General features: G+C 27.5%; 6 protein-coding genes and 1 pseudogene across 6 annotated transcripts, besides 2 other annotated features; 5 read left to right on the top strand and 2 right to left on the bottom strand. All coding sequences in view use genetic code 12, as the record gives it.

Moving 5' to 3' along the window:
• Positions 1–968: 968 nt before the first annotated feature.
• CD36_26650 (cell division control protein 4 homologue, putative) lies at positions 969–3,290 on the top strand (the record flags this gene model as incomplete). Its single annotated transcript, XM_002421711.1, has 1 exon — positions 969–3,290. One exon carries the CDS (start codon positions 969–971, stop codon positions 3,288–3,290), a length of 2,322 nt encoding a protein of 773 aa, XP_002421756.1.
• Positions 3,291–3,372: 82 nt separating this feature from the next.
• CD36_26640 (conserved hypothetical protein) lies at positions 3,373–4,953 on the bottom strand (the record flags this gene model as incomplete). The annotated part of the gene is made up of 1 exon (XM_002421710.1): positions 3,373–4,953. The coding sequence occupies one exon, from the start codon at positions 4,951–4,953 to the stop codon at positions 3,373–3,375; it is 1,581 nt and encodes a 526-aa protein (XP_002421755.1).
• Positions 4,954–5,489: 536 nt separating this feature from the next.
• On the top strand, positions 5,490–6,374 carry CD36_26630 (signal recognition particle subunit sec65 homologue, putative; the record flags this gene model as incomplete). The annotated part of the gene is made up of 1 exon (XM_002421709.1): positions 5,490–6,374. The coding sequence occupies one exon, from the start codon at positions 5,490–5,492 to the stop codon at positions 6,372–6,374; it is 885 nt and encodes a 294-aa protein (XP_002421754.1).
• A 102-nt stretch (positions 6,375–6,476) lies between these two features.
• CD36_26620 (orotate phosphoribosyltransferase, putative) lies at positions 6,477–7,139 on the bottom strand (the record flags this gene model as incomplete). Its single annotated transcript, XM_002421708.1, has 1 exon — positions 6,477–7,139. One exon carries the CDS (start codon positions 7,137–7,139, stop codon positions 6,477–6,479), a length of 663 nt encoding a protein of 220 aa, XP_002421753.1.
• Positions 7,140–8,058: 919 nt separating this feature from the next.
• Positions 8,059–8,301: a mobile genetic element.
• A 662-nt stretch (positions 8,302–8,963) lies between these two features.
• On the top strand, positions 8,964–10,132 carry ACU1 (annotated as a pseudogene).
• Positions 8,964–10,132: a sequence feature (appears to be a fusion of C. albicans orf19.2552 adn orf19.2553; these genes were originally merged into one gene, prior to the assembly changes in late 2008).
• Positions 10,133–11,283: 1,151 nt separating this feature from the next.
• CD36_26580 (cobalamin-independent methionine synthase, putative) lies at positions 11,284–13,593 on the top strand (the record flags this gene model as incomplete). The annotated part of the gene is made up of 1 exon (XM_002421707.1): positions 11,284–13,593. The coding sequence occupies one exon, from the start codon at positions 11,284–11,286 to the stop codon at positions 13,591–13,593; it is 2,310 nt and encodes a 769-aa protein (XP_002421752.1).
• A 742-nt stretch (positions 13,594–14,335) lies between these two features.
• CD36_26570 (UBX domain-containing protein, putative) lies at positions 14,336–15,472 on the top strand (the record flags this gene model as incomplete). Its single annotated transcript, XM_002421706.1, has 1 exon — positions 14,336–15,472. One exon carries the CDS (start codon positions 14,336–14,338, stop codon positions 15,470–15,472), a length of 1,137 nt encoding a protein of 378 aa, XP_002421751.1.
• Positions 15,473–15,479: the final 7 nt, after the last annotated feature.

Genomic DNA, 15,479 nt, shown 5'->3' with positions numbered 1-15,479 from the left:
AGTATTAGCGTTCAGTATATAATATAATTAGCAATAATAGAAACAATTATGTGTGTAATTTACTAAGAGAAACTACAACAATTACATTTCTAATCTTTCTGTAAAGTAGTTATCTTAGTAAGATGAATAAATAATTGTACTCTTAACACTGGTAAAGAGGTGTAATAAATCTCCATAAGAAGATGTGAAAATATATTTACAAATCAGAAGTTAATGAAATGAAATAAAAATCTACCAGTTTGTGTTGGTACGTAGTTAGAGAAGTAGATGGAGAATAAAAAAAAAAAAACAGAAAGAAAAATTTTGTTGCAAGAGTACACTAACATTCCCTTTTTCTTTTTTTTTTCGTTTTCGTTTTCATTTTTTTTTTCTTTTTTCTCTCTCTCTCTCTTTTACATTAACTAAACTAAACATCTTTGCAAACCCAAACCCCAACAAATTTTTTAACGATAAACACTTTACAGAATAAAACAACAATCGAATATACATATACCATCAAAAAGATTTTATTCATTATTTAAATCTAAATTATACATCATCATCATCATACACATACACGTACACATATTCTTGAAACTTTGTATATAACGAACTGGAGTTTTTGTCTTTCTTTTTTTTTTTTTTTGGTTTGTTTTGTGTATTTGTTACGTCCTAAATTCATCAAAGTATACTTGAAGATAGAAAAGTTCCTGTTGGTTTTTTTTGGTTTATCATAGCAAGATCTTGGGCAGCCAACAACAAAAGTTATATTATATTTGAGCAAGGCATCATTTAAAAAAAATTTGGTGTATATCTCATTGAAGTTGATAAAGTAATATTAGGAATTACTTTTTTTTTTTGATATCGACGAAAGTGTTTGTTTACTTGTTTGAATATTTTGTTAATAATATCACTGTTTTTGTTTATTATTAGTATTATTGATAACAGGATCTGATATCTTTTTTTTTTTTTTTTAACGACACCATATCATGGATAAGAAATCGAAATTATTCAAATATCCTTTGAGTGAGGAGACGGCCAAATTTGAATACAAATTATCCAACCCAAATGGAAAGATATCTGATATTTGGTTACATAAAGAGTATCAAAAACTATCACTATCAACGATAGATAAAGTATCTCAACAACCTTCTGCGGTGACGGCACCACCAACCCATCCACATCGAGAGAATAATCGGAAACGAAATGCTGGTGACGATGATATCTATGATCAAAAAAGTTTACCTTCATGTGATGACACAGCTTCATCAGATACAGATTGTCAAAGTCAAGTGTCATCAACTGCTCATTTGCACTCATATCGAACAAATGGATTAGTTCACCCACCTCCGAAAAGAAGATTAACTGCACCTAACGAAACGTCTTTAGCAAGTGCAGGAGTGGGTGCTAAAGACGTTTCTTTTCAAATCGAATCTCCTGGTAGTATATCTGCTGTCACCACAAATAACTCAAATACAACTTCTGGTGGTGTCAACAATTCAACTTCTTTTTCTGACCAACATTCACGACATCCAAGAACTCCTAATGCTATGAATTCTCCTAGTCATACCCCAATATCTGATATTGAAGAAGATCCTATTCAACAATTACCGTTACCTTCACCTAGTGCATCACCTATTCAACTGGATACCGAAAATGAACATGTAACCACACCAGATTCCTTACAGGGGAAAGTAAATCTTGACACTATAGAAAATATAATGAGTAATGAACCTAGTACTCAATTTGAACTTGTTGATTTAGTTGAGAAATTATCGGGATTTTTGAGTGAAACAAATCGAAATCATCTTGTATTTAAGTTATTACAAACCACTACTCGTTCAACTTTGAGTACTTTTAATGGTTTGATATATGATTCTTTGAAACGAGATATTTTGAGTAATGTACCTTTTGAAGTAACCATGAAAATATTATCTTATCTTGATTATAAGACATTATTATCATTATCACAAGTGTGTAAAAAATGGTTTGAAATTATTAATAATCCTGATATTTGGATTAAATTATTGAAAAAAGATAAATTAATTACTGATGATGGTGTAATTGAATATGAATTACAAAATTCTCATCAAAAATTATTACAAGAATGGTCTACATTATCAGAAATTAATTCTGCTCAAATTTTATATAAAAAAAGAAAAATAATTATTAATAGATGGATGGATTCAAATTATAAACCTCAAAGAATTAGTGTATCAGGACATGGGAATAAAGTTGTTACATGTTTACAACATGATGATGAAAAAATTGTTACTGGAGTTGATGATAAATGTATACTAATATATAGTACTCAAACTGGACAATTAATGAGAGTTTTAGAAGGTCATGAAGGAGGTGTATGGGCATTAAAATATACTGGGGATACTTTGGTGACTGGTTCAACTGATCGTACCGTACGAGTATGGAATATGAAAACAGGTCAATGTACTCATATTTTTAGAGGTCATACTTCAACAATTAGATGTTTAGATATAATTCATCCTACAATTATAGGAAAAAATCAAAATGGAGAAGATATTATATTCCCTGAATATCCATTATTGATTACAGGGTCTCGTGATCATAATATTCATGTTTGGAAATTACCATTAGTAAATGAATTGGAAAATATTTCTGAAACATTTGATGGTGAATTTGATAATCCTTATTTGATTGCAGTATTATCTGGTCATACTCAATCGGTACGTTCAATTTCTGGATATGGGAATATTATAATTTCAGGATCTTATGATTCTACTGTTAGAGTATGGGATTTATTAGATAATGGTCATTGTAAACATGTTTTACAAGGACATCAAGATAGAGTATATTCTACAGCAATGGATTTCCAATCGAAAACATGTTTTTCAGGATCAATGGATTCTAATATTAATGTTTGGAATTTTGAAACTGGTGAATTAAAACAAGTATTAATAGGACATTCTTCATTAGTTGGTTTATTAGATTTAGTTGATGATGTTTTAGTTAGTGCTGCAGCTGATGCAACATTAAGAATTTGGAATCCTAAAACTGGTGAATTAAAAAGTAAATTAAAGGGACATGGAGCTGCTATTACATGTTTTGAACATGATGGATTACGAGTTGTTAGTGGGAGTGAAAAAATGTTGAAATTATGGGATGTTGAACGAGGAACTTTTGCTCGAGATTTATTAAATGATGTAACTGGTGGTATATGGCAAGTTAGATTTGATTATAAAAGATGTGTGGCAGCAGTTCAAAGAATTATTAATGAAGAAGAAGGTGAAACGTTTATTGAAATTCTAGATTTTAGTCAACCACTTATAAAATGAGTTTTTACTACTACTACTACTACTACTATTACTTGAGTTCCATAGTAATATTATTATGAGAATTATAAGAAATTTATTTATTCTATTCATCTATTAAATATAATTTCCGTAGTTTATTTAATCTTTCTAAATTTTCATTAACATTAAAACTATTTTTTCTTTTTTTAGTTAATAGTTGATTTGAATCAATTGATGTATTATTTATATTTATATCCATATTCATATCCATATCCATTAAATTCCCATTATAAATATAATCTCCAATAGGACCTATATTATTTTTTGATTTTATTAACATTTGATAAAAATATATTGGTAAATTATTATGTAAATAAGCACACCAAGGTTTATGTTGAATTTGAGGATCAAATTTTGATGATTCTATTATTGTATCAAATTCAGTATTATCATTTCCAATATTTGACATGGGATATTTCACTGGAGTTAAAATTTTTGACAGGGATAATTTCAATTGTGTTGATATCATACATTCTTCATAATGATCATGATCATGATTATGATTATGATTATGAGAATTTAAAAATATTCTTTGATTACACATATTACAACTCATTACTAATATAACATCTTTAGCATAATTTTGAACATTTAAACTCCAACCATATAATGCTAATTGATATATCCAACAAGGTAATATATTATTATAAGTCAATCCAATAATGAAATTTTCTTTATTATCAGGGAAAAATTTTGCCATTAACCATTCATTAGAAATATGAATAAATTCATCAAAATCATTATTATTATTATTATTATTATTATTATTATTAATAATTTGCAAATCAGTTTTTAAACAATCTGAATATTCTTGTAAAATTAATATATTATCAATTAAATTTTTTAAATTTTTACAATATTGTTCAATTAAAAATTGATTAGTATTAGGTAAATAATGTTTTAAATAATAAATTTGATCAATTGGAGTTTCAAAATTTTTCCATAAACAATTAATATCATGACCAATATTTTCAATTTGTTTTATATATAATTCAATTAATTTTTTTTGAAATGATTCATCATTAAATATTTCTTTCCCATTTAAAACATTAAAATCAAAAGGTGATTCAATCATATTAGTATGAACTTTATTATCTTCATTATCTTCAAATTTTAAAATCAATTGTTGGTTACAATAAGTACATAATAAATGATTTTTAGTTTCTGTTTCAGTTTCAATTTGATTTATTCCAAATGATACACATTTCCATCCATTAATAGCACATTTTAATTCATTTATTGAAGAATTATTTATTGATTTCCAATTTAAAGAATTAAATGATTTCAATCTTAATAAAAGTGAATTTAAATCATAAGGATCAAAATTAGAATTCATTTTGGAACTATTAACTTTATCAATATTCCATTTAGTTTGAAATTTTGATTTATGAAATTTAAAATGATTTTTTTGTTTGATTTTTTGAAAATATAATATATCAGGATGATCACTATAATTATTTTTTATTCTTCTTGTTGTTGTAGTTGTTGTTGTTGTTAATGAATTATTTGAATTAGAAGGTTTATAAGAATCATAAGATGGTGATTCTATAATCAGTAAACAATCTTGTAGTATTTGAGATGTTGATGAAATATGAGTTGAGTTTTCAATTGGTTCATCCATTGTTAATTTAAATATTTCTTCCATTTTCTTTTTTTTTTTTTTATTTTTTCTTCTTTCTAAGAACTATGGCTTTTAATTTAAATTTAAGAAAGAAAGAAAAATTAGTTTTAGATATTTGGTCGTCGTTGTTGTTATCACTACCAAGAAGAGGAAAGAGGAGTTATAAATTAGCAAGAAAAGAAATTTAGATAAATGTATAATATTTATCTGACATCCACAGTTTTCCAGTTGAGAAGTTTTTTTTTTTTTTTAGATTAATTTTGATTAATCTTATTTCGGATTTAAATTGAGAATTTTTTTTTTCTTTTATGATTTTCCATTTCCATTTCCATTTCCGAAGTAGTTAGTAGTTAGTAGTGTAAATACAACCAATATTTGTGTGTGAGGCAAAATTGTATCACGTGACTATACGTGGAATTCTTTTTTTTTTTTTTTGTCTTTCATCAAAAATTTTTTTTTTCCTTTTTCCCTTTTATTCAACAATAAGATAAACTTCCATAGGCTGAAAGAAAAACAAACACCCAACTGTTATATTTGATCCCATATACAATTATTATACAATGTCAAGTAATAAACGACCAATATTAGAAGAAGTTGATGATGATGATGACATTGACAATATGGATATGGATATTGCTGAATTTGATCCAAATTTGACTACACCAATAGCTCCAAAACGTCCACAACCAACAATTGTACGTTCTCAAGATTTAGATTCAAATTTAAATATAGAACCACCTTTGTTTCCCAACAATATTCCTTTAAATCAAATCCAAATCCAAAATCAACTTTCACAAAAACCATCATCTAATAGAAATGGAATAATTGATCCTAATTCATTTACACCTCAAGAAAAAGAACAATTTAATCAATTTCAAATTATATATCCATGTTATTTTGATATAAATCGTTCTCATAAACAAGGTAGAAGAGTTAGTATTGATAAAGCAGTAGAAAATCCATTAGCAACAACTATTTCTGATGCATGTAAAAAACTTGGTTTACCAGTATTTTTAGAATTAGATAAAACTCATCCACAAGATTTTGGTAATCCTGGTAGAGTAAAAGTATTATTTAAAGCAGTTTTTGATAATGGGAAATTATTAAATTCAAAATTATCAACGAAAAGAATTTTATTTAATGTTATTTGTGAATATTTAAATGAAAATCCAACAACTTTAGAATCAATTGAACCTAAAAATAATGGGATTCCTTATCCACCAGAATTTAATAGTAGTAATAATAATAGTAATGATTTCCAACCTGAAGAAATACCTAAAGTAAAAGGATTTAAAATGAATACTATAGTACCTATACATTCAAATTTAACATTAAAACATCCAATGACAAAACATATTTATGATCCAGAACCTGAACCTCCTATTATTGGTAAATCAAATGTTCCAAAACTTCCAAAAAAAAAAGTAATGAAAATAAGAGGTTAAATAGGTTAAATAGGTTTTTTTTTGTTTTATCAAACTATAATATAATCTATAATATATATATATATATATATGATGATGATTTATCTTTAATGTTATTTCTCTTTAAGCACCATATTTACTTCTATATTGTTCAATAGATTTTAAATCTTCATCATTAATTTTACCATTCAAGATACTTATAATTTCACCTAGATTAACAATTGATAAAACTGGAATTTGATATTTTTCAGAAACAACTTGTGTAGCAGATTTAGTTGAACCGGTAGTAGTAGTAGTAGTTTCTTGTCTATCTAAAGCAATAATACAACCTACAACTTGACCTTTTTCATTATTAATAATTTCAAATGCTTCATTAATAGCAGTTCCAGCAGTAATTACATCATCAATAATTAAAATTTTTTTATTTTTTAAATTATATCCAACAATTGATCCACCTTCTCCATGATCTTTTTTTTCTTTTCTATTAAATGAATAACCAATATTACCATAATTTATTGGATCTAATTCTGCTAATTTAACAACAGTTATAGCAGTTAAAGGAATTCCTTTATAAGCAGGACCAAATAAAATATCAAATTTTAATTTTGAAGCAATTATTGCTTCAGCATAAGCAGTAGCTAAATTAGATAAAAGTTTACCAGTATTAAATAATCCTAAATTGAAAAAATATGGTGATTCACGTCCAGATTTAAGAGTGAATTTACCAAATTTTAATGCTTGAGAATCAAGAGCCAATTGTAAAAATGATGATTTATAAGATGTCATTGGTTTGGTTGTAATTATGGTTTGTTTTAGAAAAGAGGAAGAAATAATTAAATAGTTGCAATATCTTAGATTATTGTTGTGTTCAAGTGTTTGTGTGTGTGTGTGTATATATATATATACCAATTAAATGTTGATGATGATGAAGAAGAAGAAAAAAAAAAAAAAAAATTTTCTTTTTTCTGATGAAAGAAGGTCGTGTGTATTTGTTTGATTGTGGATTTAAGTTGCAAAAATTTGAAATTGTTTGGGGATGGTTGGGTTGTGAGTTCCGTTTTAAATTATTCTTCTTAATAAATCAATTAAGTTTTATTAACAACAATCATCATCTCTATTAATTTAATTAATTAATTAATTAAATAAATAAATAAATGGGAAATAGAAATTATATAATCTGAAAAAAAAAAGAAAAAAAAATATAATGAGGAAACAGTTGAAACCCCTGCTTTTTTTCAGCATTTCAGCATTTCAGCATTTCAGCAAAATTGGGGATATTTAAAAAAGAGCAGCAAAAGAAAAATCTAAATCAATTGATTTCCGAAATTCTCGTAATATTGTTGTTTGTTGTTGTTGTTGCTATCAACGAGTAACTGTAAATAAGTACCTTTAAATGAATGTGGCAAAGTAAATATTTCCCTCCTTAATGTGTGAGTGAGAGTGTGAGTGTACTGGGTGATAACAATTATCTCATTTGTTAAAAAATAAAAATCCCTCAAAAAAAAACAAAAAGAAAATAAAACACCATCAAATCTACACAATCTACACAATCTACAATCTAATTTTCTTCGTAGTTGCAACATTTACGTCATTACTCAATTACTCAATTAGAAAATTACTCAATTAGAAAATTACTCAATTGGTTTCTCCATTGAGTATGGATGGATGGGGTATTACCCATATGAGAATGTCTAGTAATAGATATTGTTATAAAACAGGATCTGCAATAATTTCATGTACAGTCTTTTCAAATTTCAACTTAGAGAATTCGATGAATCCTCCTTGTTTATTTCTAATTTATATTTGGTATTATTATACTTTTGTATATTCTTTCTTTTAACAATCAATCAATCAATCATCCTTACTACTATTATTATTATTTATTTATTTATTGTCAGCATATTACAGATAATTACGCTTCAAATCTATAAACAATTAGAACACCTCAGATTTATCGATATAAAGAACAATTTCATAAATCCTAGGAAATATTACAATATATCAATGGTTAATGCAAATTTTGTCTCTTTCTCTCTGTCTCTCTGTCTATGTGTCTATGTGTCTATCTCTCTGTCTATGTCATTTTGTGTCATGAGGGATTTTCTGTACCCTTTTTTTTTTGTTGTTGTTGTTGTTGTTGGTTATTGTCGTGTCTAATTTGTCTAATTTGTCTAATTTGGCTTCTTCTTTTTTTTTGTTTTTTCGCAGCCTTTCATTATTATCTACAATTTAAATCAATTCATATTATTGAATTTGAAAGCAAATCTTCTTCTCCATCTTCTTCTCCAACTTCATCATACAAAACAAAACAAAAATAAATCCCTCAAAAACAACATCCATACCACAATACTTTTACTTTTACTTTTACTTTATTTGTTCACAATTAATTAATGATGAAATGGTGCTAATGCTAATGCTAATGCTTGTGTGGGTGTGGGTGTCTTGAGAAGAAGAAGAAAATGATAACAGTAAATCATAATCCGTTAAAGTATAAATAGTAGTGATTAAGTTTCTAATAATTATGTAGATTTAACTTATATATATATATATATATATATATATATTTTCCATTCCTGTTCAACACATAATAATCTAACAGAACTCATCATTATGGAATCAACATATACAGAAAATACAATTTCAAAATTTCAAGATAAAGAAGAAACCATCAAATTTGTTGATGAATGTGAATTGGAAGATCAACAACATAGAGGAAGAACTAAAATAAGAAGATATTCTTTCCATTCTCGTCATTCTTCTTCAACAAATAAAACTACTAATATTTCCTCCCCCCCCCCTCCCAAAAAGACGTGAAATAGTTGATCCTGGATCTATATTACCAACTGTATTTAGAACTATTTCTCACAATATTGATATTGAAAAAAAATCATCAATATCAACAACAATCAACAACAACAACAACAACTTCCCTGAGCAGTCGTAGTAGTACTAGTAGTAGTACTTGGAATGAAATTGGATTTGAAGATAATGAAAATTTCTTATTATTAGTGAAAAGTGCCCCCCCGATATATTAATTGATAATTGTCAATTTAGAATGAATAAATGAAAGAAAATGGAACTTTTACAACCATTAACTATTGATGAATTACAATATTATAAAGATATTCAAAAAAAAAATAAAAAAAAAAAAAAAAAACCTTTGAGTAATTACTTACTGGAGAAAATTTTAGTTAATTTCAAACTTTTATTTCATGGTTATTTTTGTCTTGATATATTTTATACATTTATATCATTTACATCATTTTTAATGGCATTTTTTAATGGCATTTTTTTAAAATTTAACTCGTTCATGGATTGGAAATTTGATTTTTTTTTTAATTTATCTTTTGGTTCTTATAATCAAAAAATATCTCCCCTAATATAACCAATTTGCTTAATATGTCATCATCATATTTATTTTGTTAATTTGATTATTTTACAAATATTTCTTTTTTATTATCATTAAGAACAAGACATTTAAGTTTTCTTTTTTTTTTTTTCCAACATTCTATATTAAAAAAGAATAAAAAAAAAATCATAAATCATATTTGTTGTTCCATTTGTTTTATTTGTTTTATTTGTCAATTTTATTATCAAATATATTCCCTGTCATACAAAGAGCTATTGGGTATATCACAAGTCCCAGTTGAATATTATATTATTTTATTGCAATTGCAATTGCAATTGGATTTGGATTTGGATTAATGATATTTACTTTTGATGAATTAAGAAAATTGATTACTAGAAAGTATCAAAATAGTTTTATTGCCAGAATTGCTTAGTAAAACAAATCATTAGTGATAAGGAGTCATGGGATGGTATTAATTTATATATATATATATATATATATATGTGTGTGTCTTGCGTTGTATAATATATTTATAATTTGAACTCAATTACACGATTCAAAAAAACAAGTACAAAAACAAAAATAGTCTAATCCTCCATCCATCCATCCCCCCCCCCCCCCTCCTTCCCGTTAACGGAAGATGACAGAAAAACATCACACACAAAAAATGATTCACTTTAAAATAAAAAATTTTGGTAAGACCAAAAAAAAAAAAAGTAGAAGAAGAAAAAGATTTTGTTGAATCAGTGCACGTGAAATGATATGTTCCTCCCGCCGCCCCCCTTCCTACCATCAACCGGGTTTTTGGTCTATTTAATTTTAATACTAATACTAATTTGGAAAACCAGCAAAAAAATTCATTTGCCCACCGAAATAAATAAATAAATAAAATAAATGACAACTTCTATTATTGATGACACATTTTAAATGTGGGTCATGAGGTATTAATTGATTTGGTGAAATATGTATGTGTATGTGTATAGATATTATAGACTTGATACTTCAAATTTGCCGTCAAAAATTGAGTTGGTTGGAATGTTTAATTGATTGATATTTCTCGTTCTGCATATAAACCAGTTACACGTTGTTGTTGTTGTTGTTGATTTTTTTTTTTTCAAAATCAAATTTTTCAGAGTCAAAAAAAATTTTTCACTTTTTCTTTTTTCCACTTTACACTAAAACAACACTGAAATGAATTCTCTTCTTCTTCTCAAATTTTATAATAGATCTTAACTATGCGTTGATTGTTGATTGTTGATTGTTGATTGCTGATGGCTGATTGTTTAACCAACAAAAATTTGACAATCCCGGATACAGGCACGCCCACACACACACACACACACACACACACACACACTTTGTAGCTCCCCCCCCTCGTTTAAGATTTGTTCATTTCATTGTCAACTCCCACACTTTTTTTTTTTCTGTATAAAATCAATTGAATATCCTTCCTTTCCCTTTTCCCTTCCCTTCCACTTTTTGAAATTTTTCATTTATTTTCTTTTCTTCTTTTTTTCTTCTTTTCTTTTCATTAAGATTTTATCACAAATCAAAAAAAAAAAAAAAACTTTTATAATCACAATGGTTCAATCTTCTGTATTAGGTTTCCCACGTATTGGTGGTCAAAGAGAATTAAAAAAAATCACTGAAGCTTATTGGTCTGGTAAAGCTACCGTTGAAGAATTGTTAGCTAAAGGTAAAGAATTGAGAGAAAATAATTGGAAATTACAACAAAAAGCTGGTGTTGATATTATTCCATCTAATGATTTCTCCTATTATGATCAAGTTTTAGATCTTTCTTTATTATTTAATGCTATTCCAGAAAGATACACCAAATTTGATTTGGCTCCAATTGATGTTTTATTTGCCATGGGTAGAGGTTTACAAAAAAAAGCTACTGAAACTCAAGCTGCTGTTGATGTTACTGCTTTAGAAATGGTTAAATGGTTTGATTCTAATTATCATTATGTTAGACCAACATTTTCTCATTCTACTGAATTTAAATTAAACACTGATGCTGGTATTAAACCCGTTGATGAATTCAATGAAGCTAAAGCTTTAGGTATTCAAACTAGACCAGTTATTTTGGGTCCAATTTCTTATTTATATTTAGGTAAAGCTGATAAAGATTCCCTTGATTTGGAACCAATTTCTTTATTACCAAAAATCTTGCCAGTTTATAAAGAATTGTTGCAAAAATTGAAAGAAGCTGGTGCTGAACAAGTTCAAATTGATGAACCAGTATTGGTTTTGGATTTACCAGAAATTGTTCAATCTAAATTTAAAGAAGCTTATGACGCTTTGGTTGGTTCTAATGATGATATTCCAGAATTAATCTTGACTACTTATTTTGGTGATGTTAGACCAAACTTGAAAGCCATTGAAAACTTGCCAGTTTCTGGATTCCATTTTGATTTTGTCAGAGTTCCAGATCAATTGGATCAAGTTGCTTCTATTTTGAAAAATGATCAAACTTTATCTGTTGGTGTTGTCGATGGTAGAAACATTTGGAAAACTGATTTTGCCAAGGCTTCCTCAGTGGTTCAAAAAGCTATTGAAAAAGTTGGTAAAGACAAAGTTGTTGTTGCTACTTCATCTTCATTGTTACACACTCCAGTTGATTTGGAATCGGAAACTAAATTAGATGGTGTTATTAAAGACTGGTTTTCTTTTGCTACCCAAAAATTGGATGAAGTTGTTGTTATTGCCAAAAATGTTTCTGGTGAAGATGTTTCTAAAGAATTACAAGCTAATGCTACTTCCATTAAAGCTAGATCTGAATCTTCTATCACCAATGATCCAAAAGTTCAAGAAAGATTAACTACCATCAATGAAGCTTTGGCAACTAGAAAAGCTGCTTTCCCAGAAAGATTAACTGAACAAAAGGCTAAATATAATTTGCCATTGTTCCCAACCACCACCATTGGTTCTTTCCCACAAACTAAAGATATTAGAATCAATAGAAATAAATTTGCTAAAGGTCAAATTACTGCTGAAGAATACGAAACTTTTATTAACAAAGAAATTGAAACTGTTGTTAGATTTCAAGAAGAAATTGGTTTGGATGTTTTAGTCCATGGTGAACCAGAAAGAAATGATATGGTTCAATATTTTGGTGAACAATTGAATGGATTTGCTTTCACCACTAATGGTTGGGTTCAATCTTATGGTTCTAGATATGTTAGACCACCAATTATTGTTGGTGATGTTTCTAGACCAAAAGCTATGACAGTTAAAGAATCTGTTTATGCTCAATCTATTACTTCTAAACCAATGAAAGGTATGTTGACTGGTCCAGTTACCATTTTGAGATGGTCATTCCCAAGAGATGATGTTTCTGGTAAGATTCAAGCTTTACAATTAGGTTTAGCTTTAAGAGATGAAGTCAATGATTTGGAAAGTGCAGGTATTACTGTTATTCAAGTTGATGAACCAGCTATTAGAGAAGGTTTACCATTAAGAGCTGGTAAAGAAAGATCTGATTATTTGAATTGGGCTGCTCAATCATTTAGAGTTGCCACTTCTGGTGTTGAAAATTCTACTCAAATTCATTCCCATTTCTGTTATTCAGATTTAGATCCAAATCATATTAAAGCTTTAGATGCTGATGTTGTTTCTATTGAATTTTCTAAAAAAGATGATCCAAATTATATTCAAGAATTCTCTGAATATCCTAATCATATTGGTTTAGGTTTATTTGATATCCATTCACCAAGAATTCCATCTAAACAAGAATTTGTTTCTAGAATTGAAGAAATCTTGAAAGTTTATCCAGCTTCTAAATTTTGGGTTAACCCAGATTGTGGTTTGAAAACTAGAGGTTGGCCAGAAGTTAAAGAATCATTGACTAATATGGTTGATGCTGCTAAAGAATTCAGAGCTAAATACTAATTTACTAATCTAATCTAATCTAATCTAATCCTTTATGTGATTTAAACATTCATTAATTATTTTGCATTTTCAATTCTTGAAATGTTGAATTATTGAGTCATGGTTAGTATTCAATTACATTTTATTCAACATTAATGTAATTTTCGTTTTTTTTTTTATTATTTTTATGTTTTATGATGACAATTTGATATGAAACTTCTTTTTGATTTTTTTAATTGTGATAATTTGGAGATGTTTTTTTTTGTTTTTGATTTTTTTTTTTCCGAAAATGTTTCTTTATTATATTCTTTTTTTATTTTTTATATATATACAAAACTTGTACTTTATTATTTGGGATTTCAACATCGGTTCTTTTATATATATATATATATATATATTTATATTTATATACTGTTTATATAGTTTTTTAAAAATGATATTAAACAGTCTAATAAATTAGCAAAAAAAAAAAAGAAAAAAAAAAAGAATAATGTTTGTTTATAGTGTTGTAGATCGTTGTTGTTGAGAATGTAGTAGATTCACTAACTGATTGACTGGAACAAGTCGTGTGTAATGAACCAAAAAAAAAAAAAAAAATAAAATAAAATAAATTGTGGAAGGGGAGGTTTTGAATATTGCCATCATTTTATTACTTTATTTGTTGAATTCCGAAATTAACACGTTCTTACATTCATTATTTTCTTCACAATTATTTGTGTTTGATTGTTTTTTTTTAATTAAAAAAAAAAAAAAAAGATAAAAGATGTCTGAAAGTAATCCAGATTCCCAATTGATTGCTGAATTTGTATCAATAACCAATTCTTCTACATACCTTGCTGAACAGTATTTACTGAGAAACAATAATGATTTGGTGGAAGCAGTCGAAGATTTCTATGCCAACAGCGAACCATCTCAAAAATCAGAAACCAAAAAATCTTTTTCTTCTTCTAAATCAACAGGCTCCGGTATTAAAACATTTAGAGATTTGAATGATGAAGATGATGATGAAGAAGATGATAAAACCAATACCAATTTTTTTACTGGAGGAGAAAAATCAGGGTTGCAAGTTGAAGATCCTAATAAAGATAAGGATAATGATAGATCAATAATTGATCAAATTTTCCAAAAAGCTAGAGAACAAATGCAACAACCAGATGATAGACCTAGTGCTTCTCAAGATGATCAACCGTCACCAATTAAATTCTCCGGTAAAGGGTTCAAATTAGGTGACGGGAATGAACCAAGTCAAATAGTGGAAGATCCTACCACCAATTCTCAAAAATTTAAACCTAGTAAAGTGACTAGAGAAATCACATTTTGGAAACAAGGTTTTACAGTAGGTGATGGACCTTTACATAGATATGATGATCCAAGAAATTCCAATGTTTTACAAGAATTAAATCAAGGAAGAGTTCCAATGTCGATTTTGGATGTTGAATTTGGTCAAGATGTTGATGTTTCTGTATACAAGAAAACTGATGAAGATTGGTCACCTCCTAAAAGAAAAATTGGTGGTTATCATGGTACAGGCCATAGACTAGGTTCACCAGTACCTGGAGAAGTACTTGTAAATAATGAAACATCTTTTCAACCTGACATTAATAAACCAAACGGTAAAGATAAAGATGAAGAGAAAGATGAAGATGAAGGTGAAGGTGAAGGTGACTCCACAGTTCAAATAAGATTTGCTAATGGTAAAAAAACATCGCATAAATTTAATTCATCAGATTCTATTCTTAAAGTTTATGAATTTGTTAGAAATCATGAATATAATTCTGAACCTACTAGATCATTCACTTTAAGTCATGCATTCCCAGTCAAGCCAATAGAAGAAAGTAATGAAATTACAATTGCTGATGCTAAATTGAAAAATGCAGTGATTGTTCAAAGATGGAAATAGAATTGTA

Source organism: Candida dubliniensis, chromosome R, assembly GCF_000026945.1.
Source record: "Candida dubliniensis CD36 chromosome R, complete sequence".
Lineage (NCBI taxonomy): Eukaryota > Fungi > Ascomycota > Pichiomycetes > Serinales > Debaryomycetaceae > Candida > Candida dubliniensis.
This window is presented reverse-complemented; position numbering and strand designations above follow the sequence as displayed.